Genomic DNA, 25,393 nt, shown 5'->3' on the forward strand with positions numbered 1-25,393 from the left:
AGATACTTTTTTATGTTTTTATTTATTATGCATATTTTTTTATTGTTAATGTATTGAGTAAGAGAGAAACAGAGAGAGAGAGAGAGAGAGAGTGTGTGTGTGTGTGTGTGTGTGCGTGAGAGAGATTGAGAGGGGGGGGGGGGGGGGAGAGAGAGAGGGGGGGGGAGACAGATCTGTTTGGAGTGAAGAGAGATTGATCATCTACCAGTATCACACAAGTTCCCACCTACACATTTCCCATGCAAACAATCCAAGCAGTATTAGTAATAGTAATGCAAACTGCTGAAAGAACTGCTGGAAAGAGTTACAAAATATTATGGACATCCCTTTTAACAGGTAAAAAAAAAATTAAGTTCCAATTTGTTTTTTATAAATTGTAAGAAAAACTGAACAAAAAGTGCACTTCAAGAACCATAAGGGAACGCTCCCTGGACTTGCTGTCACGTTACGTTGGCGACGTAGGTTTTTGCGCAACCATTGTTTTGCGCGGAACAGTGGGAGGACCTTGTACTCTAGCCAATACGATTTTGCGCATCACAGTGGGCGTAGTCTCCGGTTCTCTATCCAATCAGCTGTCGGCGGGTCTTTTCAAACCGAGACGGTAAACATGCCGAGAGATGTCGGAGAGTTCTTCGGATCCACTTATTAGTTATTATAGGTTCCTCATTTCATTGACTGTTGCATGACGTCTTATTTTCCCGCAAAGGAACTAGATTGTATTCGTTTATATCATATATAATACTTTACTCAACTTAAAACAAACGAATTCGTTCAGCTTGTAGCTCGCTAGCAGTGGCTAAATGGAGCAGTCAGACGGACACATGCGCTGTGAGTTTGGTTTATTAAACTTAATCTTCAAAAAATGGAATTGGTTTAGTTATTTGAAGTACAATGCAATGTGCTGGCCTTAAGTCACAATGGTTATCGTTCGGTTTATGTAAATCATAATGTTTGTTGACATCATGTTTGGATACAGATGATCGACTGACAGCTGATGAGATGGACCAGCAGCGGATCCAGAATGTTGCTTATCAGTACCTTTGTCGACTGGAGGAGGCCAAGAGGTACATTATTAGTTTTATATTATACAACTATAATAGTAATTAGTATCAGTACCTCTGTCGATTGGAGTAAGCCACCCTCCTAGATATATGATATTATTTAACTATATTATAGAATATCAGTACCTCTGTTAACTGGAGGAAGCAAAGCAACTAGATATATAATAATATTCAATTATTTTATTATTGTTCTCAGATGGATGGACGCATCTCTGTAGCAGGAGCTCCCTGCTCCTATGTATATGTTATATTTTATGTATATATATCTATAATATATTATTTCCTGCCAGGTGGATGGAGGCGTGTCTAGGGGAGGAGCTCCCTGCCCCTACAGAGTTGGAGGAGGGGCTGAGGAACGGGGTGTGGCTGGCTAAACTGGCCCACCACTTCTCCCCCAACGCCAGCCCCCTACGCAAGATCTACGACTTGGACCAGAACCGCTACAAGGTATGCCACTTCATCTTACACTGTATAATATACAATCTTATATACAAGTTAGACACACATACTACCTGTAAAATAATACTACTATACTGCATTATACAGGAATGATAACTAGTATAGCAGGACAGCGTGTCTAATCCTGTGTACCCTCGTCCAGGCCCAAGGTTTACAGTTCAGACACACTGACAACATCAACCACTGGAGGAACGCCATGGCGCAAGTTGGACTCCCAACGGTAATCCACCTCATGATCTCTCATCATCTGTAGTCTGCAGAACCTATTCATTAAACTTCACCTTACTTGCCATTGTGTAAACCTAGAGGACCTATGTGGAGTGGCTATAAACTTTCACACGTGGTGTCCACTTTGCTTAAGATATTTCATCCAGAGACGACGGACATCTATGACCGGAAGAACATGCCTCGGGCTGTGTACTGCATCCACGCTCTCAGGTACCAGCCATATCTCCAACTATTACTACTAGTCTGAAGTTGTTATCATTTATTGTCTGTAGTAGTTCAATACTAAGACCTCTTAGTAGTTATAACTAACTGTAGTATGCATAAAAGTGTGTAGCAGTTATATTAGTGGGAAGAAGTATAATTGTGTGTAGCAGTTAGTGTAAAGTAGCTATAGTAGTTATACAAGTGTTTGTAGTTATAATTGTGTGTAGTAGTTATAATGGTGTGTTAATGTTATAATATGGTAGTCGATATAATAGTGTGTATCTTTGTGTGTGCAGCATGTATCTCTTCAGGTTGGGATTGGCTCCTCAGATCCAAGACCTGTATGGAAAAGTCCAGTTTACTGGTAACTATCTCCTCATAGCCACCTCGCATATTGTTCACTGGTAATTACCTCCTCACACATTTCAATCGCCATATGGTTCTCTAGATGTTAACATGATCAGGATAGTGTTTACATGATAAATAATGTTTAGATGATAACTATACTGTTTACATATAGTGTTTAGGTGAGTTTAGATGATGAAGATTTAATGGTGTTTCTCTGGTCCTCAGAGGAGGAGATCAACAATATGAAGCTGGAGTTGGACAAGTATGGCATCCAGATGCCCTCCTTCAGTAAGATCGGGGGCCTCCTGGCCAATGAGCTGTCAGTGGACCAAGCTGCTGGTAGGCTGATCGCTACCTTACTATATCACCATACTGCATCCACACTAGGATATACTACCATACTATATTACCATAATACTAACCTACTACAACCATATAATCGAGTTTATGGCAATGGATAAAAAAAGAATAATGTACCAGTATCATAGTGATTGTATGTTGTTTGTGTATATTCTGTATCACTACCAGTATCATAATGATTGTGCGTGTGTGTATATTTTTTACAAGTAGTATGCTGATTTATTGTGTGTGTGTGTGTGTGTGTGTATATATATCTTGTACCAGTATTGTAGGGATTGAGTGTGTGTGTATAGTATGGTATTGTGCACCAGTATCTTACTGGTTCTGTGTGTGTAGTCCACGCTGCAGTGCTGGCCATCAACGAGGCCGTGGTCCAAGGGGATGTGGGTGCGACGGCCCTGGCCCTCAGGAACCCCAACGCCATGCTGGAGCGCCTGCAGGGGGCGCTGATGGCCGTCTACCAGGAGATGCTGCAGCAGGCGCGCACCGCCAAGACACACAGCGCCGCCACTGGGGTGGGTGTGGCTGTGTGTGACGTACTGCATCACCATTGGTTTAGGGCCATGCGAACATTCCAAGCTGCTACGGTGTCAGGAATATTGATTTGACCTCTGATCGGATTGTGGAATAATGTTTGAGTAATGCCTTTAGACAAATGTTCTGTAAACGGAATACAGATGCATATCGTTGTAACTAGATGTAACTAAATCTATAGATATAGATATAGTTGGGTATTATAGTGATAATGTTCCTCTCCCCTGTGCAGTGCTCCCGAGCTGAGAAGGACATGTACGAGGAGTATCTGAGTCAGAGTGAGATTCAGGACAACATCAACAAAGTCAACGGTGAAGAAACCACTCAGATTGCTCACTGTCTCTGACTGTGTCTCTGTGTGTGTCTCTCTCTCTCTCTCGCTCTCGCTCTCGCTCTCTCACTCTCTCTCGGGTAGAGTTGGTGGATGAACCGTATGTATGTTTATACATGTTTATTTATATATATTCCTATAGTGCGCTCTGCGGTAGAGCTGGTGGATGTACTGTATACATTTCTACATGTTTATTTATATATACTCCTATAGTGCGCTCTGCGGTAGAGCTGGTGGATGTACTGTATACATTTATACATGTTTATATCTATATTCCTATAGTGCGCTCTGCGGTAGAGCTGGTGGACGAGGCCCTGGAGAGTGGACAGGAAGTGAAGCTGCTCTCCGCTCTCCAACTTCCTGCCCTGGAGCTGCAGGGCCTCAGGGCCGAGCACAGCCCCTGGTACCTGGACCAGCTGACCTCCGCCCGCCAGCACTGCCTGGTAATCTACGTTCTACTATAGCACTCGTGTACACTACACACTAGTGTAGACAGTATGTTGTTATTGTGTTACACAGGACCAGGGCTGTGTTCTAGTGGTTAAAGGATGTTATTATTCTGTCATTAGGCCCGGGAGGACCAGGGGTGTTATAGTGTATTTTTTGTTTTGTGTTATTGTGTATACAGGAGAAGGGCTGTGTTATAGTGTATGATTGTGTTGTGTTATAATGAGTTCTTATTGTGTTTTCCAGGAGCAGGGTTGTGTTACAGAGTATGATTGTGTTGTGTTATAGTGTGCTCTTTTTGTGTTAAATAGGAGCTGGGGTGTGTTCCAGTGTATTGTTGTGTTACAGTGTTCTTATTGTGTTAAATAGGAGCAGGGGTGTGTTACAGTGTATGATTGTGTTGTGTCATAGTGTGCTCTTATTGTGTTAAACAGGAGCAGGGGTGTGTCGACCCCCTGGAACCAGAGGAGCTCCAGCACAGCATCAACCTGGCCAATCAGGAAGCTCTGTGCTCCAACAACAGTAGGTCACTTCCTGTCAAGTCCACTGTGTCTATTTCTGTTAGCTACTATGTGTACAAGGCCGCCCAGTTTGATGTCCGACCCTAACTATGTGTATAAATATAACTTGGTAAAACAAACTATGAATTGCTAGGCGGAGAGAAGGGCATCAGTTCTATTGTATATTTATCCGGTCTACCAAAACGCTATTTCTGTTCTCTTACTTCCTTTGAGTCCATCAGCTAACAGTACCTGGATAATAGCCCTCCACATGGTGGACGGACTTCACGTACCAACTTTGTGGGTTTACATTGTGACGTTACATATCTCTTCAGATTATAATATCATTCCATCGGAAGTCCCGCCCTTCTATAAGCAAATTCAAAGGATCTCAGACCAGGGTATCTGCTGTGAGCTGGAGACACCTGAGAGCAGGGTTAATGACCTGCTATGACTATAACTAGGTGTGTGTGTGTGTGTGTGTGAGCAGTGCAGGATGCGGTGCGGTGTATCAACGTGGCGTTGCAGCGGGCCGACTCCACCCAGACCCTGCGCTGCCTGCTGAACTCAGACGCCATGCTGCCAGACGTGCTGCCCTTCGCCGCCGCCCTCTACCACCAACAGCTGCAGCTTCTGCAGCGACAGCACCCTGAGGTAGGGCCTGTAGCACCATCACCTGTAGGGCCTGTAGCACCATCACCTGTAGGGCCTGTAGCACCATCACCTGTAGGGCCTGTAGCACCATCACCTGTAGGGCCTGTAGCACCATCACCTGTAGGGGCTGTAGCACCATCACCTGTAGGGGCTGTAGCACCATCACCTGTAGGGGCTGTAGCACCATCACCTGTAGGGGCTGTAGCACCATCACCTGTAGGGGCTGTAGCACCATCACTGTAGGGCCTGTAGCACCATCACCTGTAGGGGCTGTAGCACCATCACCTGTAGGGGCTGTAGCACCATCACCTGTAGGGGCTGTAGCACCATCACCTGTAGGGGCTGTAGCACCATCACCTGTAGGGGCTGTAGCACCATCACCTGTAGGGGCTGTAGCACCATCACCTGTAGGGCCTGTAGCACCATCACCTGTAGGGCCTGTAGCACCATCACCTGTAGGGGCTGTAGCACCATCACCTGTAGGGGCTGTAGCACCATCACCTGTAGGGGCTGTAGCACCATCACCTGTAGGGCCTGTAGCACCATCACCTGTAGGGCCTGTAGCACCATCACCTGTAGGGGCTGTAGCACCATCACTGTAGGGGCTGTAGCACCATCACCTGTAGGGCCTGTAGCACCATCACCTGTAGGGCCTGTAGCACCATCACCTGTAGGGGCTGTAGCACCATCACCTGTAGGGCCTGTAGCACCATCACCTGTAGGGGCTGTAGCACCATCACCTGTAGGGCCTGTAGCACCATCACCTGTAGGGCCTGTAGCACCATCACCTGTAGGGGCTGTAGCACCATCACCTGTAGGGGCTGTAGCACCATCACCTGTAGGGGCTGTAGCACCATCACCTGTAGGGGCTGTAGCACCATCACTGTAGGGGCTGTAGCACCATCACCTGTAGGGCCTGTAGCTCCATCACCTGTAGGGGCTGTAGCACCATCACCTGTAGGGGCTGTAGCACCATCACCTGTAGGGCCTGTAGCTCAATCACCTGTAGGGGCTGTTCACCTGTAGGGGCTGTAGCACCATCACCTGTAGGGGCTGTAGCACCAACAGCTGTAGGGGCTGTAGCACCATCACCTGTAGGGCCTGTAGCACCATCACCTGTAGGGGCTGTAGCACCATCACCTGTAGGGCCTGTAGCACCATCAGCTGTAGCTACTACACCACCCTCAGGTAGGGACTGTAGCACCATCAGCTGTAGCTACTACACCACCCTCAGGTGGTTTAGTAACCAGATTATAATGAGATTTGAGGATGTTTGCAACCAGATTGTTCTGTGGTACTGTCTTTGATCCACCAGGGGGAGCTTCAGCAGGAGGAGCTGTACGTTGCCGTGGAGATGTTAACAGCTGTTGCTATGGTGAACCAGGCCTTGGAGGCTAAAGACCTCCGCTCCTTCTGCTTCAGTTTGAGGAGCATGACGGCTGGTCTGTCTGATATCCATGACGACCTGCTACACAGGTCTGGTCACACACACACAACCCTTACACCAACCCTTACCCAGTCATACCCTGCCAACAATAACCCAGTCATACTCCCACCAACACTAACCCAGCTATACCCTCCACTAACCCAGTCATACCCTCTGACCAACACCTACCAGTTATAGGTTATTACACAGAAGACCAAGACTAAGTAATTCATTTTGCGTTTAACTTGACAGAACTGAACAGCATTAACATAATAATAACGTGTAACTATGACCACGGCTCATACTCGCAACAGTACTTTTGTATTGTGGCTCTGTACATATAATGCCATGTTTTTGTAGGTATTTTGAGGAGCTGTTGGGTCTAAGGAGTCGCACAGGAAGAGTTTTACTAACATGGAACCAGCTACAGGAAGGAATCACATCAGTCAACATTACTGCAGAGGAAGACCAACAGAGTATGTCCTTTATACTACTAAATACACTTAGTATGTACGATAGCACTGTATACTGTTAGATACACTAAGTATGTACAATAGTACTATGTACTACTAAATACACTTAGTATGTACAATAGCAGTGTATACTGTAAGATACACTAAGTATGTACAATAGTACTATATAGTACTAAATACACTTAGTATGTACAATAGCACTGTATACTGTTAGATACACTAAGTATGTACAATAGTACTATGTACTACTAAATACACTTAGTATATACGATAGCACTGTATACTGTTAGATACACTAAGTATGTACAATAGCACTATGTAGTACTAAATACAGTTAGTATGTACGATAGCACTGTATACTGTTAGATACATTAAGTATATACTAGAGTACTATATACACCTAAGTATTTGCTATTCACCACTAACTACACTGAGTGAACCTTGCACCGCGTTGTACCTCGTCTCCTAGGGGACCTGGTGTTGGACCTGCTGCAGCAGGCTCTAGAAGGAGGAGACTCTCGAGATGTCCTGTCAGCTCTGCTGCAGCCCTCTAGTGGTGTGGAGGGTGTACTGCCAGCCAATGCCAGTCGCTACCTCCATCTGCTCACCCACGCACAGAGACTCAAGGCTCAGGTATGGGTGTTATTAACCTCAGATGTGCTATTTACCTACAGGTGTGTGTTATTTACCTATGGTTGGTTTGTCTTGGTTGAAGGAATTAAAATAGACTTTATCAGGAAGATTTGTGTTCTCATGTGCTATGACTGTCCAATCACAGAGAAGCGGTGACCCAAGAGCTGAGCTGTCCTTGGCTGAAGTCCAGGAAGCAGTGAGGAGTGCCAATCAGCAAACCCAGAGGGCTATGAAAGGTGAGCGTGTGTGTGTGTGTGTGTGTCTGTCTGTGTGTGTGTGTGTGTGTGAGTGTGTGTAGGGGCTCTGGCACTTGCAACAGTCAACCAGGCAGTGAAGATTATTTAGTGTCTGTGTGTTGTAAATTGTGTCAGTGTTATATATTGTGCGTGTGTGTGTGTTTGTGTGTGTGTAGGGGCTCTGGCACTAGCAGCAGTCAACCAGGCGGTGAAGGAGGGCCGCGCCGACCAGACACTTCGAGTCCTGCGGCTGCCAGAGATGGCGCTAGAGGGCGTGGCCCCAGAATGTTCAGCAGCCTATCAGAAGCAGCTCAGCAGCCTGCTCAGCATCAAGGCCCAGAGAGGTCTGTTCCTACTACTCAAAATGTGTGTGTGTGTGTGTGTGTGTGTGTGTGTTAACATTTATTTTCCTGAGTTTCCATTCCAGTGTGAGTAGTGCTTATCTTCGTGTGTGTGTGGGTTTGTCTCTGCCAGGGGACAACCGGAGCCCGTGGGTTCGATCCCAGACCGCAGACGGCGCGTTCTACTTTCACCTCTCGAGGCTCGAGGGCAACTGGGACAAACCAAAGGGATTTACCCAGAATGCACTCTTCCTGACCAACCAGGAGATCCAGGTCTGCATCAACACTCATTGGATATTTAATGAGTTAGATGTAGTGTAGATGTATAGATATATAATGTATATAATAGCTGTATAGTTATATAATGGATGAATAGATGTATAAATCTATTCTATATATGTAGCTGAATATAAATGTATCATTTATGATTGCAATATATAGATATACTTGGATGTATATGTATAAAATAGATCTTTAATATATATAAAGCTGTCTAGACCTATAATAGATATAGATTTATATCTTATAGATGTTTAATATATCTAAAGCTGTATAGAACTATAATAGATATAGATTTATATCTAATAGATGTTTAATATATCTAAAGCTGTATAGACCTATAGATATAGATTTATATCTAATAGATGTTTAATATATCTAAAGCTGTATAGACCTATACATGTAGATTTATATCTAATAGATGTTTAATATATCTAAAGCTGTATAGACCTATACATGTAGAGTTATATCTAATAGATGTTTAATATATCTAAAGCTGTATAGACCTATAGATATAGAGTTATATCTAATAGATGTTTAATCTAAGGCTGTATAGACCTATAGATTTATATCTATAGATGTTTAATCTACGGCTGTATAGACCTATAGATATAGTTATATCTAATAGATGTTTAATATATCTAAAGCGGTATAGACCTATAGATATGTAGTTATATCTAATAGATGTTTAATCTAAAGCTGTATAGATATAGAGTTATATCTACCAGATGTGTGTTGTAGGGCGTGGTGAGCAGCGTCAGCAGGAGGAGGGGCTGGGAGGAGAAGGAGGACCTGCTGGTTCTCCTGCAGGCCAGGAGCAGAGGATTCCTCCTGCGTCAGAGGCTGTCCTCGCGCCTCCTCTACCTGAGGAGCCACGGAGCTGCTGCCACCATCATACAGGTTCTCCCTCTCTTATCGCTCTCTCTCTCTCTACCGCTCCCTGGCCTGATTGACACTAACAATGGTGTGTGTGTGTGTGTGTGTGTGTGTGTGTGCGCGCGTGCGTGCGCAGAGCCACTGGAGGCGTGTTATGCAGCAGAAGGCGTACCGCCAGCGGATCCAGTTCCTCTATGGGCACTGGAGAGCTGTTGTCAAGGTAACCTCTCCCCCCCTCCCCCCCCTCTAACCTAGCAGCAGCACCGGGGTGAGGTGGGGTCACCTCATCTTGTTTGTGTCCTCAGATCCAGGCGGGGCTCCGGATGGTTCTGGCGCGGCGGCGCTACAGAGCCCGCCTGCATTACTTCAGAGACCACGTGAGTTCACCCCCCGCCCACCTGCTGTCACACGTGTCTAGGACACAGTCCTGGGCCTAGGGTTAGAGGGTTGTGCCGTCCTGAAGCCTGTGGCTCTGACCTGTCCACAGGTGGCCGCCATAGTGAAGATCCAGGCCTTCTTCAGAGCGAGCCGGGCCCGAGAAGAGTACAGGATGCTGGGTGAGTACCTCCACCCTAATGGGGGACAGTTCTCCTCCACCAGAATGAGGTTCACAGCTGTGCAAAACACTTACATTTTAAGGAACAGAAAGAGGTCACAAGAGGGATATGGGTTTCCTTTCCCATTAAAATATATTTTTAAGGCAACTCTACACCACTGTGGTGAAACAAAATATAAATAATACTCTTCTAGTATTAAACAATGTGCTCTGTACCACATAGTATCATAGGATATGAATCAGTATTCATGGTGACTAAAGAGCCTCTTCCCCAGTCCACTCGGCCACGCCCCCCCTTGCGGTGGTCAGGAAGTTCGTCCACCTATTGGAGACTGGCGACGGTGACATCATGCAGGAGGCAGAGCTACTGCACCTCCGACAAGATGTGGTCACAACCATCCGATCCAATCGCCAGCTAGAGGCTGACCTGGACCTCATGGACCTAAAGATAGGGCTGCTAGTCCGGAACCGCCTCACCCTGCAGGTGAACAATATGAGTGGATAAAATGGAGAGGCCCTGCAGTAGTGTATTCTTGGCCTGTCATCTCATTGTGTGTGTGTGTGTGTGTGTGTGTGTGTGTGTGTGTGTGTGTGTGTGTGTGTGTGTGTGTGTGTGTGTGTGTGTGTAGGAGGTAGTGTCTCACTGTAAGAAGCTGACTAAGAAGAATAAGGAGCAGCTGGCAGGCATGATGGCTCTGGAGCGCTCCAAGGGGCTCAAGGCCCTCCACAAGAGATGTAGAGATCGACTGGAGACCTACCAGCACCTCTTCTACCTGCTACAGGTAACTAACTCACCTACCAGCCCTCACCTACCTGCTACAGGTAACTAACATCTACCAACCACTACCTACCTGCTACAGGTAACTCACTCACCTACCAGCCACTACCTACCTGCTACAGGTAACTAACTCACCTACCAGCCACTACCTACCTGCTACAGGTAACTAACTCACCTACCAGCCACTACCTACCTGCTACAGGTAACTAACATCTACCAGCCACTACCTACCTGCTACAGGTAACTAACTCACCTACCAGCACCTCTTCTACCTGCTACAGGTAACTAACATCTACCAGTCACTACCTACCTGCTACAGGTAACTAACAACCCCTACCTACCTGCTACAGGTAACTAACTCACCTACCAGCCACTACCTACCTGCTACAGGTAACTAACACACCTACCAGCCCTCACCTGACTGCTACAGGTAACTAACATCTACCAGCCACTACCTACCTGCTACAGGTAACTAACAACCCCTACCTACCTGCTACAGGTAACTAACAACCCCTACCTACCTGCTACAGGTACCTAACACCCCAACCAGCCCCCACCTGCCTGCTGTATGTAAATACATGTATGTCTATGTTGTTTCAGACCCAGCCCCTGTACCTGGCCCAGCTGATCTTCCTGATGCCTCAGACTAAGTCCACTCGCTTCATGGAGACGCTGGTGTTCTCTCTCTTCAACTACGGTTCAGACAGCAGAGAGGCCTTCCTGCTGCTGCAGCTCTTCACTGCTGCTCTGCGCTACGAGATCAGGTCCGGTTTATAATTATACAGTATACGAGTTTTGTTTTCTTGCGTTTTGTCCTTGATTAAACAAAAATTAACTCTATTTCAACTCAATTCTGCTACCACCTTATTTCATCCTTAATGTGAATGCATCTTAATGCATAGTTAATTTTTATGTATGTTCACCTCCTCTTGACTGTGACGGTGTTCAGGCTGAAGGTGGAGCAGCCCCAGGAGGTGGTGACAGGGAACCCCACGGTCTTTAAGATGCTGGTGAGCTTCTACCGCCACGCCCGCGGCCACAACGCCCTACGCCAAATCCTGGGCTCCGCGGTCAAGGACGTCCTCAGCGACGGGGCCCTGAGCATCAGGACCGACCCGCTGGAGATCTACAAGACCTGGATCAACCAGACGGAGACCAGGACCGGAACCAAGAGGTCTTTGTCTCTCCCTCTCTCTCTGTCTCACTCTCTCACGCTCTAGCTATCTCTATCTCACGAGGAACAACACTGAGACCCAGACTCGAACCAAGGGGTTTCTGTCACTCTCTCTCTCTCTGTCTCACTCTCTCACTTTGTCCCTCAATCACTCTCTAGCTATCACTCTAAGTACTCAAAGACGCTTTACAAATAAGAAAAGAATATGTACAGACAGTACAGACAATCAAACAAAAGGGGAAAATAAATACATAAACAGCACCACAACAATAGGCAACACATTAAGAGAGCGGAAGAGAGAGGAAGATGGCAGAGGATGATTTGTCAAATGTTGTAGGTGGTCCTGAAGAGATAGGTTTTAAGTTGACTTTTGAATGAACAGAGTGTATCAGCGTTTCGGATGGCCAGAGGGAGGAAGTTCCAGAGGGTAGGGGCGGTGATGGCGAAGGCTCTGTCCCCCAGGGTGCGATACTTGGTCTTGCTGATGGAGGTGAGAAGGTTGACATCAGCGGAGCGTAGGCGGCGAGTGGGGGAGTGGCGATGGAGGAGATCTGTTATGTACGACGGTGCAAAGTTGTTTAGCGCTTTGTAGGTGGTGAGGAGAATCTTGTAATTGATGAGTTGTTTTATTGGAAGCCAATGAAGTTGACCGAGGATGGGAGTAATGTGTTCTCTGGAGGGGGAGTTAGTAAGCCGTCGGGCAGCAGAGTTTTGAACATATTGCAATTTCTGAAGAATAGTGGGGGGGAGGGCCTTACAGAATGCTATCTATCTATCTCATGAGGAACCACACTGAGACCCCGACTCGATCCAAGAGGGTTCTCTCTCTCTCTCTCTCTCTCTCTCTCTCTCTCTCTCTCTCTCTCTCTCTCTCTCTCTCTCTCTCTCTCTCTCTCTCTCTCTCTCTCTCTCTCTCTCTCTCTCTTTGTCCCTCGCTCAATCTCTAGCTATCTATCTCACGAGGAACCACACTGAGACCCCGACTCGAACCAAGAGGGTTCTGTCTCACTCTGTCCCTCTCTCACTCTCTAGCTATCTCTATCTAACGAGGAACCACACTGAGACCGCGATCAGAACCAAGAGGGTTCTGTCTCTCTCTCTCTCCCTCTGTCTCACTCTCTCACTCTGTCCTTCTCTCACTCTCTAGCTATCTCTATCTAACGAGGAACCACACTGAGACCCTGATCAGAACCAAGTGGTTTCTGTCTCTCAATCTTTCTCTGTCTCTCTCAGGATCAACCAGGCCGAGACCGTAACGGCAAGGGCTCAATCAGTCGCTCACTGTTATTCCCCCTGTCTGTTCTCAGCTCCCTTCCCTATGATGTGAGCGCAGAGGGCGCTCTGGCCCATCCGGAGGTCAGACGCAGACTCGATATCTCCATCATCAACCTGAAGAACCTGACTGACCGGGTGTTCATCGCCATAACCACCAACCTCTACAAACTACCGTAGGTCTACAAACTATCATAGGTCACCTGTACAAACTACGTAGGACTACTAACTATCATAGGTTGCCTGTCCAAACTATCAAGGGTCTACAAACTATCAAGGGTCTACAAACTATCAAGGGTCTACAAACTATCGTAGGTCTACAAACAATCATAGGTCAACTATACAAACGATCATAGGTCACCTATACAAACGATCATAGGTCACCTATACAAACGATCATAGGTCACCTATACTAACTATCATAGGTCACTTATACTAACTATCATAGGTCACCTATACAAACTATCATAGGTCACCTATACAAACGATCATAGGTCACCTATACAAACGATCATTGGTCACCTATACAAACGATCATTGGTCACCTATACAAACTATCATAAGTCACCTATACAAACTATCATAGGTCTCATGTACAAACTATCATAGGTCTCATGTACAAACGATCATAGGTCACCTATACAAACTATCGTAGGTCTAAAAACTACCGACGGTCTACAAACTATTATCGTTCTCCTGTCCAAACTATCGTAAAATCGAAACTATCATAGGTCACCTGTACAAAATATCGTAGGTCACCTGTACATACTATCATAGGTCTTCTGTACAAGCTATCATAGGTCACCTGTACAAATTATCCTAGGTCACCTGTACAAACTATCATAGGTCTCCTGTCCCTAGGTCACCTGTGCAAACTATCTTACTTCTACAAATGTATCTTGGGTCACCTCTACAAACTCACTTCAAACTCCCATAGGTCTTAGATCTACCCTGATCCAACCCGGCTACAAGTCAAAGTGTACTCTTCACCTCAAGTAATTTCCACCTGGTGTTCGATGTTGAGTTAGTGCTCAGTGTGCCCCCAGCTTTAATCCCATCCATGGATGTACTTTTCTAACTTTTCTACCTTGGTCCACACACCCTGCTGTAGAGGACAGTACATGGGGTCAAATTGAGTGGATATGTCCTATGTGTCCCTTCAGCTACGGCCTCCGCTACACCGCCAAGGTCCTCCGAGACGCGCTGCACTCCAAGTTCCCTGAGGCCAGCCAGGAGGAGCTCTATAAGGTGCAGCTAGGGTCACTGGGTTGGTCTGCTGGCAACCAGCAACTTACTGCTGCTAGAAAAAGCTAATGGGGCTAACCAAGCTAGTTGCATGGCCCTTGTGTGCTCTCGCTTTATGATTCTAATGATGCTAGTTTGGCTGAATGATCATGGGGAACCTGGTGTACTACCACTAAATGATGCTGCTACTGCTACATGTTGCTAGTACTTCTACATGATGCTGCTACATCTACATGAAGCTAACGATGCTAGTTGTTCTGCAGGTCATGGGGAACCTGGTGTGCTACCGCTAGATGATGCTACTACCAGAACATGAAGCTAACGATGCTAGTTGTGCTGCAGATTGTGGGGAACCTGGTCTACTACCGCTACATGAATCCAGCCATCGTGGCGCCTGACGGCTTCGACGTGCTGGAGATCTCAGCGGGCTCCACCCTCCTACCGGAGCAACGGCGCATTCTGGGCTCGATAGCGCGCATGTTGCAGCACGCAGCGGCTAACAAACACTTCCATGGCGATAGCCCCCACATCCAGAACCTCAACGAGTACATCAGCCACACCCACGGCAGATTCAGGTACAACCAAACACCTCTGCTATAGTTATGGTGGGATAAATAACAATAGAGATCAGTAGAGTTATAGTGTTAGTTGGCATGTTTCATATAAACGGTGTTGTCGTTGATATTGTTCCGCGTAGTACTTTTGATGCTAACACAAAGTGGACAGGAAGTGGTAACCTTTGAACCCTCGCTGTGTCTGATTCCTCCAGGAAGTTCCTCCAGGCGGTGTGTGATGTTCCAGAGCCAGAGGAGCGGTTCAACATGGATGAGTATTCAGAGATGGTCATCCTTAACAAACCTGTGGTCTACATCTCAATCAGCGAGCTACTCAACACACACAAGGTAATATATTCCCCATTCTATATATATGTCTCTATACATATTTGTATGTTTGAATGTATGTATACTGTATATTTATATATTTATATTTTTTGTGTGTGTTCATGTTTTGTGTCTTTGTGTAGCTGCTCTTGGAGCACCAGGAGGCCCTGGGCCCCTCCCCCTCCGACCCCCTCAGAGTCCTACTGGGTGAACTGGGAGGAGTCCCTTCACTGGAGGAGCTGCTGGGTAAGTGTCCCAGCCTGGCACACTCACTAGCCCTAGACCTAGCTGTTAGTGCATCAGCCGTGGGGGATAGAGGGTGTCACTGACTGAGCCCCGTCTTGTCTTCAGGGGACTCCGGGGGGAGCTCCGCAGACCAGTACAAGATGGAGGTGTCCCTTACACTCACCAGCCGCTTTGACGTCTTCAGCGACCAGGACCAGTCGGACAGCAGAGGCGTCCTCCTCAGGTGCTCCCTAGGGTTGAATCCAGGGAATACCCCCCTGCTTAAGTTTCCTGTCCCGTTTCCAGAAGGAGTATTTCTGTTTGAATTGGGAGATCATAATTAATAAGTAAAGGTGGAAATGCGTTGTCTCCATCTGTCTTGTAGCGAGTGTTGCCGTTCCAGCCCTGAGTTAAACAACAGCGTTGTAGTTGAAACCCCTGGCCTAACCTAGCCCTATATTCTGCCCCTCCTGCCGTGTGTCCCCCAGCACCAAACAGCTCATCGTGGACTTGCTTCGGACCCAGTCAGGTGACTCTCTGAGCCAGCTGTTGAGGGCGTCGACGTCACGTGACCAGGTTGGGAGGGAAACGGACCAATAGATGTTATCTGTTTGGCCCAGTGAGAGGACGGCCGTCTCATTCTCCTCTCTGATTGGCCAGGAGCTCCAGCATGGCTGGATGATGCAGCGCCGCGCCCAGAGAGACGCTCGAACCCCGGACAAGATGAAGAGGAACCAGTCCCTCGTCGCCGACGGCAACCTCAGTCTGGAGGAGAAGAAGAGGAAGATCGTCCGGAGTCTTCGTCGTCTGGAGGCCCTCGGGGTCTTGACGCCCCCCGACTCTGAGGCCCAAATACTGCAAATGATAGCCAAGGTAGATGCCAATACATGGAGTGATGGTCAGGAAACATGGCCATATATGGAATGTCTGTATGCATACAAATTGTAACGGCTGTTTCTTGTGTCAGGACATCCGCCACCAGCGCCTGTACCGCCAGAGGCGCAGGGCCGACACGTTGAGGCTGAAGCAGACTCTGTCCAGTCTGCAGGAGAAGAGCTCCGCCCACAGCCAGCAGGTGGACTACTACAGCCAATACATCACTTCCTGTCTGGACAGCCTCACCGCCAGGTAACGCACGCAGTAATGACAGATTTCCACAGTTACAGTAGGTGCAGCAGCAGTAAGAAGCTTCTCCACGGTTACAGTAATAATGGATTTCCGTGGTTACAGTAAGAAGAGCAGTTTTAAGCGTTCCCATGATTACTCTAAAAACGGATTTCAATGGTTACCGTAAGAGCAGCAGGGAAGGAGCGTCTCCAAGGCAACTGTGATGACGGGTTTCATGTTTACAGTTAAAAAGCTACAGTGAGAAGCGTTTCCATGGTGACGGCAATAACCAGTTTCCACGATTACAGTAAGAGCAGCGGTAAGAGCAGCGGTAAGAAGAGGCCGTCACTGAGCTACAGCGCGGCCCGGCTGCAGGAGAAGGGAGTTTTGCTGGAGATCCAAGACCTGCCCGCCACACAGTAAGACACACACCATGTTCTACTACACTGTAACCACACGCCCAGAGGAAGATCAGTCTTCTAAGGTCCCTACTTATATCCACCCTCTGTCTTTGTTTGATAGTTTAGTCTTCTGTGAGCAGAGAGATGATCCATGCTCGTCCGCATCTTCTATCTGATATGAATAACAAGCCAGTAAGCAGCCGTGTGAGGCACTTATCAGTAGTTGGTATCCAGCCAGCATAACCAATATGGCAATCCTTTCCTGAAATTGGTCCATAGAAACTCACTCCCGACCTCTCACTCGCTTGGAGTTACGTGTGCACACATTAGTTTTGCAACACATTGAGCAAAGAGTTGTTGCAGAAGTGCGGTCTAGCTGTAATTCTGAGTTTTATAATATTTACATACATATTTTTCCACATATTGATTAACTGGGGATTAGAACCTGCAAGTCCCTCCCTTACACAATGATATTTTAACTGCCTAAGGATCAACATGATGTTTGATCTATTGTAGGCTGACTGATGTCTGATCCACTGTGAGTTTAACATGATGTCTGATCTACTGTAGGCTGACTGTGATGTCTGACCCACTGTGAGTTTAACATGATGCCTGATCTACTGTAGGCTGACTGTGATGTCTGACCCACTGTGGGTTTAACATGATGTCTAATCTACTGTAGGCTGACTGTGATGTTTGACCCACTGTGGGTTTAACATGATGTCTAATCTACTGTAGGTTTAAGAACGTGATGTTCGATATTGTTGCTGGGCAACAGACTGGAAGCTTCCAGGTCAAAACTCGCTTCCTGGGTGTCGAGATGGAGGAGTTCCCCCTCAAATACCAGGTATATATCAACACACACGCGCACGTATGCTTGCACGCACGCACACACATCCACCTCTCAGGATCAGACACAAACTAATGGCTTATGGTGTCCATTGACATTGTGTGTGTGTGTGTGTGTGTGTGTGTGTGTGTGTGTGTGTAGGACCTGCTCCAGCTACAGTACGAGGGCGTTGCGGTGATGAAGATGTTTGACAAAGCCAAGATCAATGTCAACCTCCTCATCTTCCTCCTCAACAAGAAGTTCTTTAAGAAGTGAACTCATCGTATTAATATATGCAAACCATAGTTGTTTTCAGGGATTCATACAAACACTCCTTTACTACTATCTGAATCCTATTACAAAATTAGCTATAAATCACACTAATAATAACAAATCACACTATTATCATTATCGATCATGCACACAATAATTAGTTATTTATCTCCAGTATTATTAATCATTCATTTTCAGTATAATTCATTCTCTATCTACACTATTATGGATAATTGATCTACAGTCTTTTGAAGTCCTTGTTCTTGATCTGATGATGTCATAATATCGTGATAATCACCGATGACCAAAGAATTCTTTCTCTGTTTATATTTTTCTGTCTTCTGTAAATATGTTCTGTCCCCAGTTTACCTTCTTCACTGAACCCTCATGTTTTGTATTTCATATTTGATGTAATTTTAAAGTACAGTATAAGGGAACATGTACATGAGCATTTAACACTTTATTTACTAAAATAACACTTTTACACTTTTTGTAATGGAATGTTTCACTTTTTCTACAGCAATAAATATTTGAAAAAAAAATAAAATGTGCTTGAGTGTGTTTTTATGAAACACATTTACCAGGTAAGATTGAGTCTGCTTTAGTGTAAGTTACACTGTAGTTTTGTCATAATTCATTTCTCTTTATGTAAGCACTATATATGCACTAGGTGGCGAACGTGACCGCATTGTGCCTGGTTCTTATAAATATCCACGCTAAAAGCCTACAATACGAATAAACATGATGCAAGATTATCCACCAATATTATTTATGTGTTCTACAGGCTAGTATTAATATTTGGGTTAAGTATTTAGTATTAAGGTGAGTATTTATGGTCAGGTTCAGGGTTAACGACTATGTCAGGTTAGTATTACTTTCTAAAGTATTTAGAAAGTGCTAACAGAATGTAAGTATTTAACAAAACAGAAAGTAAGGCAAGGCTTTGGTTTGATACATCTGAACATGGATGTTTATTCCACATTAAATTACAATTGGGGTAAAAGACAAAAAATAGAGTACCTACATATAATTTACTACTTCATAACAGGCATACAAAAAATGTTTTCGTTTTGTTTAGATTCATCATAAAATTCAAGTAATTTACAGACGTTTATTCAGCACAAAGTCAAATCTTCAGCACTTCGGACGCAGCAGTTGGAGATGTCGCTGAACGGTCAGGGCAGTCCACAACACAACATGATGACGATGGTTGATTACCTGTACAGTAGACTGACTAGTTGTATAGAATAGGCTCCCCAGGTTATGGTAAGTTACCTGTAGAATGGACTAACTAGGTGTTTAGAGAAGGACCCTCAGATGATAGTTGGTTACCTGATTAATAGACTAGGTGTTTAGAGCAGAACCTCCAGATGATAGGTTGGTTACCTGTTTAACAGACTAACTAGGTGTTCAGAACAGGTCCTTCAAGAAGGTGATAGGTTACCTGTATGATTGACTAACTAGGTGTCTAGAACCGAACCTCCAGGTTGGTTACCTGTACAGTATATTATTCACTAGATATTGTCAACAGGTTCTCCAGTTGAAAGTGGGTTACCTGTAGAGGATATTAACCAAATGTTTACAACCAGAGCTCCAGATGCTAGTTACCTGTAGAGTAGACTAATTTACCAGACATTTTGACTATTTTACCAGAATAAATTAGATGTTTAGAAAAGGACCTCCAGATGATGATTGGATACTTGCATGGTAGACTAACAAGATATTAAGAACAGGACCTCCAGATGATGGGAAGTTACCTGTAGAGTACACTAACCAGATAAGACTAGGGTTCTATGGTTGGTGCATCTCTGAGCATAGCTCAAGGTTCTACTTGTGAGCCATTTTAGCTCAACTGTTTAAACGTGAACGTAAAGAACACTTGACACTTGGTTGGATCGTTACAGTACCGCCTATATTGCACATACAGTATTTCATAAAATATGAGGTTTATCTCATCTGTACACTTTGTACAGTCTGTGAGGAAATCACAGCAATCTCTTTCAGGGTTGGTGGGATCAACATTTGTTGTCCCTGGTCTTTCTTTGGAATTTACTATGTAAAGTAATGCAAACAAATTAAATCAAAACACAAAACATATCAATATATCTTCCAACACCTAATACTTGCCAGGTTACTTCATATACCAGGAATCGGTTTCTCAAAGGTTACAGGAGTAATGGCCTTATGCTTTTACTTGCAATTACCAAATAACACTGGGGATGAATTGAGTTTGTCTTCAATCTAAATCCTCCCTCATCCTTTAGTTAGCATCTTGATTGAGCCAGAGCTTCACTGGCCTTCATTACACCCATTGCAAAGGTTGGGCTACCACGTGAGCTGGCAAAGCATTGTTATTGGGATTCATTCATCTCTTCAAGCTAAACAATACAGACTCCTTCACTGGCAACCGCTATGTAGCATTAAAAAAAACAAAAGGGCTTCTATTGCACCCGGCGCCATTTTATCAACAAGTATTTATAATATTTTGCAGGAACATGAAATCTGAACCCGGCTCTGGTGACAGATTTCACATTGTGTGTGACGGCCAACTCTGGCTAATCCGACAGGATGTTACATAGCTCTGCCTGATAAGACACAACGTTACATAGCTCTGTCTGATCTGACAGGATGCTACTTAGCTCTGTGTGATCAGACAGGATGTAACATATCTCTGCCTGATTTGACAGGATGTTACATATCTCTGTGTGATCAGACAGGATGATACAAAGCTCTGTGTGATCAGACAGGATGTTACATATCTAAGAACTCTAAGAAGAAATCTCTGCCTGATCCGACAGGATGTTACATAGCTCTGAAGCATTCTTTGAATGAAGGTTCTGTGTAACTGAGGTCAGTTGATAAAGGACAGTTTTAGTGAACAGACCAGTAAAACATTATTACAGCGTATAGATTGACACTACTCCATATTGGAATCAACATCAGAATCATAATGAATCATACATCATAATTATAACTTCATCCACTGATAAACAAATGATAGCTCTTCTTTTAAACACCTCAATGTGTAAATTTGAATCTATGTTAATATATTTCCACAAATGATTTGGTAGATTAGACCAGTGTCATACCGGGCTGAAGTACTAAGTCTGTTGGCTCATATCATTTCACATTTCACAATTGGCCTTTCACATCTTTTACTCTGAAAAAAGGAAATGCAATTGGTGCAAATTGTGCATTTGTAAACATTAAATAAGTCACACATCTGTTCTCAACTCTTCTAGGTTCAATGTGACCTCACCGACAGCAAAGCTCAACTTACAAAACAAGGCTGAATGTTTTTTTCAAATGGTTGACGTGATGAAGTCTGTTGTACAGGTTATCCCTCTTACTCCTCTAGGAGTTATAGTTACCAAACATGCGTTGCTTGAATGAGTCAGCGTTTGACCGGAGGATCCTCCTAGTCAGCGTTTGACTGGACAACCTTCTCAGCCAGGATTTCCTGGAAGGTGGAGAGCTGCTTCATCTGCTCCGTCTGCATGGAGTGCCTCCGCAGCAGTTTCTTCTTGACCTTGAAGTCGGGGCCTCTTTTGGGGGAGGCGGGGGCCACCGGGACCAGGATCTTCCCGCTGCATGGGGGAACCCTGATGTCTGGGATGGGTCTGTGGGGGTTGACGTTGAGGGGGGGCAGGAAGCCAGGCCTGGTGTGGGAGATGTGGTCGAGGAGGAGGGTCCCTGACCCCCTCCGCTCCAGCAACCCGGGCGCCCGGCGGCGAACGCTGAGCGGGGACACAGAGTTGGGGATGTTCTCCAGGGACTCCTTGGAGGAGGAGGCGAGCAGGGACAACGGGGAGGCGTTGAAGCGCCTCCTCTCCACGGACACTCTTCCTGAGTCTGGGGATCCCGGGATGGACTTTGGGCAGAGGTGGCTGTCAGACTCGTAGTGGTCCATGCGCGTCAGCTTGGGGTGGACGAGGGTCTTGGGGGCCGCAGCAGCGTTTTCCTGGGTCTCGGGGGCGGTATTCCTGCGGTACAGACTCTGGTGCTGCTGGACCTTGTCAGCCCAGGAAGAACTGGGGAGCGTCGGCCAGTCCTCGGAGCTGGAGCGATCGGTGAGCTTTGGTGAACAGGGATCGTGGGTCTCTATGCTGTGCCGCCGCCATAACAGAGGTCTATCTGGTTCTGGTTTATCTGGTTCTGAGGGCAACAGGCTGGTCGCATCTGCTTCCTCTTTAAGTCCAACATCCACCTTGTCCTGAGCAAGAGCCCCCAGTACCGTGGGGGCCACGAGTCCCCAAGGCTCAGAGTTCAGCCTCTTCAGCAGCTTGCGGGGAGGAGGCCTCCGGTCCGCCGGGGATGGCACTGACGGTAAGGCCAGTGCAAAGCTGAACATCCCTTCGTCATCCTTATCCTTTTCTGTCCCCGGGGAGTTGGAGGTGCCTACCTCCACCTGGGATGGAGACATGCAGGTCGGGGAGGCCTTGTCAAGTATTGCAGGGGAGGGAGGGGAGTTGAGATACTGCTTGGTCTTCTTGGTGCCGGAGGGCGACATGTCGGTGGTGATGATGATCACCTCCTTGCCCTTGGCCTTGCAGGCATCCAGCAGCACCTGGAGGGTGTCCCGGTCGCCCCTGTTGATGGCATGAACCAAGGCGGAGGAGCCGGAGTAGTCCTTCAGACTAGGGTCCGCTCCGTTGTCCAGGAGCAGCGACACCACCTCCTGGCCTGCCTGCTCAGCGCAAGCATGCATGAGGGCAGTTCGGCCACTCTTATCCGCCATGTTTGGGTCGGCACCTTTCTCCAGGAGGTAGCGGAGCATCTTGTTGCGGGTCTGCGGGTTGTCGTAGCTGGCGATACAAGCGGCCGAGATGGGGGTCTCCCCGCGCTCATTACCCTCGTTGATGTAAGCCCCGCCCTCTATCAGCAGGCGGGTGAGTCTGAGTTTGCCTTGGAAGACGGCTTTGAGAAGGGCATTCCCCTCTCCATCCCCCATGGTCCCTGCGGTCCTCCGGGAGTTAGCTTAGCACTGCCGACTCATGCTCCAGGAGACGGCACATGACCTTGGGGAGGAAACAAAGTAGATATTCAGAACTTGTAGTATAGATAGAGATACTTGGCATTTAGAGTTGGCCTTTAGAGAGAGTACATGTAGAATCTAGAGATAGCATCTAGAGTAAGCATCTCTAGATAGCATCTATAGATAAAATTTCGATACAGTATATATAGCATCTATATATTGCATCTATATTTAGTACTATAACATCTAGAATTATATATATATCTATATATATATAATATTAGAAGCTAGATATAGCACATTTGGCATTTAGAACCTGCATTTATGGTTTGCCTCTATGGATAGCATAAATAGCAGTTAGAGATGGCATCTTCTGCATCTAGAGTTGGCATCTGAAATAAGCATCTAGAGATAGCATCTATAGCATTTAGAGTTAGCACCTATAGCATCTACCACCAGTGGCTGCTGTGGTCCTCCAAGCAGATTGGCATGCAGGTTATACAACTACAAAAATATGTTTAAAAATAGGTGTCATTTTTATTATTATTATGCATATATATAAATATAACAAAAGGTAACAAATATACATTAAATATATAAAAGTAGGCTCTCATGGTCTAGTGTTTGTGGCAGCTTGTTTTGGCTGCATATCTGCAATTACATAAGCCCAATTTTCAACATTGCTCCCAATCACTTGGTTGCCTTTTATTCAGATCAATATTCCCAAGCAGTCGTTCGTTTGGTTTCACTGCAGAGGAAGTAAGTACATGGAATAGAGAAACATAACGATACACATAGAGAAATATCGAGACATAACGATGCACATCGATGCGCTCAGGCTTTCTCCTTCCCATTTTTTCTTAAAGCTAATTCATCGGATCTCTTCCCTGGTCAGAATAGCGAGACAATTAACGTTGTGTTATTTGAACAGATAGCTGCTAGAAGTCTGTATAGTCTTATTTACCTGCTGTGATTAATCCAGCGCATACCGTTGATTTTATCATAATAGGCCTGTATATAGAGTCTATATATAGCATGCAGTTAATATGTTTTCATAATATACAGTTAATATGTTATCATTATATATAGTCTAAATATAAAACCTTACCGCGCTGCCATTACATCCACTCCGTCTCCTCTCCTGTGCGCGCGCGCGTGTATGTGCGTGTGTGTGTGTGTGTGCGTGCGTCGTGTGCGTGTGTGTGTGTGTGTGTGTGTGTGTGTGTGTGTGTGTGTGTGTGTGTGTGCGTGCCTGCGCGTGCGGGGGCGGAGCCGCTGGATCAGACGCTCTCTCGCGCCCACTCACTGAATTCACAAGGAGCTCGCGGAGAACGGCAATGATAATCGGAATGTTTGACTGGCAGGTTTGAAGTGCGTGTGTGTGTATGTGTGAATGTACGCGCGTGAGTGTGCGTGTGTTTGTGTGTGTGTGAGTGTTTGTGTGCGTGTGTGTTTGTGTGTATGCGTGTGCGTCTGCCTGTGTGTGCGTGTGTGTGTTTATGTGCAATAATAATATACTGATAATTATAATTATCCTACGTATTTATTTGGATGTTATTATAATTGTTATTATTCACTTAACAATATTATTACTATTATTATTATTATCATTATTAGTTGTTTTTATTCTTTTTCGAATTATTATTATTATTATTATTATTATTATTATTATTATTATTATTATTATTATTATTATAATTATTATTGTCAACACTACTGTTATAAGTCAGTAGCCATCACAAAATTCCTCAAGGTAGGTTTTTTTTGGGGGGGGTTATATAGTGACTGTTGCTATTATAGAACACAGTTTCTATGGCAACTGGTTCGCTAGATTCCGACAGACGCGTTCCTACGACAACACGTGTTTCCTAACACACATGCACACACAGATATACAGAGAGAGAGCGAGAGAGAGAGAGAGAGAGAGAGAGAGAGAGAGAGAGAGGTAGATAGAGAGATTTGGAGTGGTAGGGATACAGGTATAGTGTGAGAGAGAAACAAGTGAAGATAGGGAGATCAAGAGAGACCGAGAGAGAGAAGGGAGATGGAGAGAGAGAAGGAGAGCGATGTAAATATAGCGAGTCACATAGATTTTTCCGGAAAAAATCTATGAAATTGCATAAAACAATAAAGGATCTCCCTAATAATAACCCATACACATTCTGAAATCATCAACAGCTTCTTAACTAAAACTAATTTTTCAATATCTCACTGCATGCCGACCCCCGAATCTCTTCAATTAATGAATGATATGGATTGAAGCCGTTAACATTATAGATCGACTTCA

General features: G+C 45.5%; 2 protein-coding genes across 2 annotated transcripts; one reads left to right on the top strand and one right to left on the bottom strand.

Moving 5' to 3' along the window:
- The first annotated feature begins 606 nt into the window (after positions 1-606).
- Positions 607-18,661, top strand: iqgap3 (IQ motif containing GTPase activating protein 3). Its single transcript, XM_079730564.1, has 38 exons — positions 607-828; positions 977-1,064; positions 1,352-1,508; positions 1,663-1,740; positions 1,882-1,958; positions 2,249-2,316; positions 2,526-2,639; positions 2,997-3,175; positions 3,427-3,505; positions 3,808-3,968; positions 4,407-4,494; positions 4,963-5,126; positions 6,442-6,602; positions 6,913-7,028; positions 7,495-7,658; positions 7,804-7,894; positions 8,071-8,238; positions 8,369-8,508; positions 9,256-9,414; positions 9,527-9,610; positions 9,696-9,767; positions 9,878-9,947; positions 10,222-10,430; positions 10,576-10,728; positions 11,325-11,488; positions 11,674-11,898; positions 13,206-13,346; positions 14,334-14,418; positions 14,758-14,990; positions 15,185-15,317; positions 15,440-15,542; positions 15,648-15,765; positions 16,010-16,097; positions 16,182-16,394; positions 16,489-16,649; positions 16,937-17,047; positions 17,768-17,876; positions 18,021-18,661. The coding sequence occupies exons 1-38, from the start codon at positions 801-803 to the stop codon at positions 18,132-18,134; spliced, it is 4,866 nt and encodes a 1,621-aa protein (XP_079586690.1). The 5' UTR covers positions 607-800; the 3' UTR covers positions 18,135-18,661.
- Positions 18,662-21,549: 2,888 nt separating this feature from the next.
- Positions 21,550-23,082, bottom strand: ankrd34a (ankyrin repeat domain 34A; the record flags this gene model as incomplete). Its single annotated transcript, XM_079746575.1, has 1 exon — positions 21,550-23,082. One exon carries the CDS (start codon positions 23,080-23,082, stop codon positions 21,550-21,552), a length of 1,533 nt encoding a protein of 510 aa, XP_079602701.1.
- Positions 23,083-25,393: the final 2,311 nt, after the last annotated feature.

This window comes from Pollachius pollachius, assembly GCF_949987615.1.
Source record: "Pollachius pollachius genome assembly, chromosome: 1".
Classification (NCBI taxonomy): domain Eukaryota; kingdom Metazoa; phylum Chordata; class Actinopteri; order Gadiformes; family Gadidae; genus Pollachius; species Pollachius pollachius.

Bases quoted from the DNA above. Each gene is read 5' to 3' on its own strand.
- iqgap3 (XM_079730564.1), top strand. From the start codon at position 801: ATGGAGCAGTCAGACGGACACATGCGCT. The intron at 1,509-1,662 runs GTATGCCACTTC...ACCCTCGTCCAG, and splicing joins TGGACCAGAACCGCTACAAG to GCCCAAGGTTTACAGTTCAG. The intron at 10,431-10,575 runs GTGAACAATATG...GTGTGTGTGTAG, and splicing joins GGAACCGCCTCACCCTGCAG to GAGGTAGTGTCTCACTGTAA.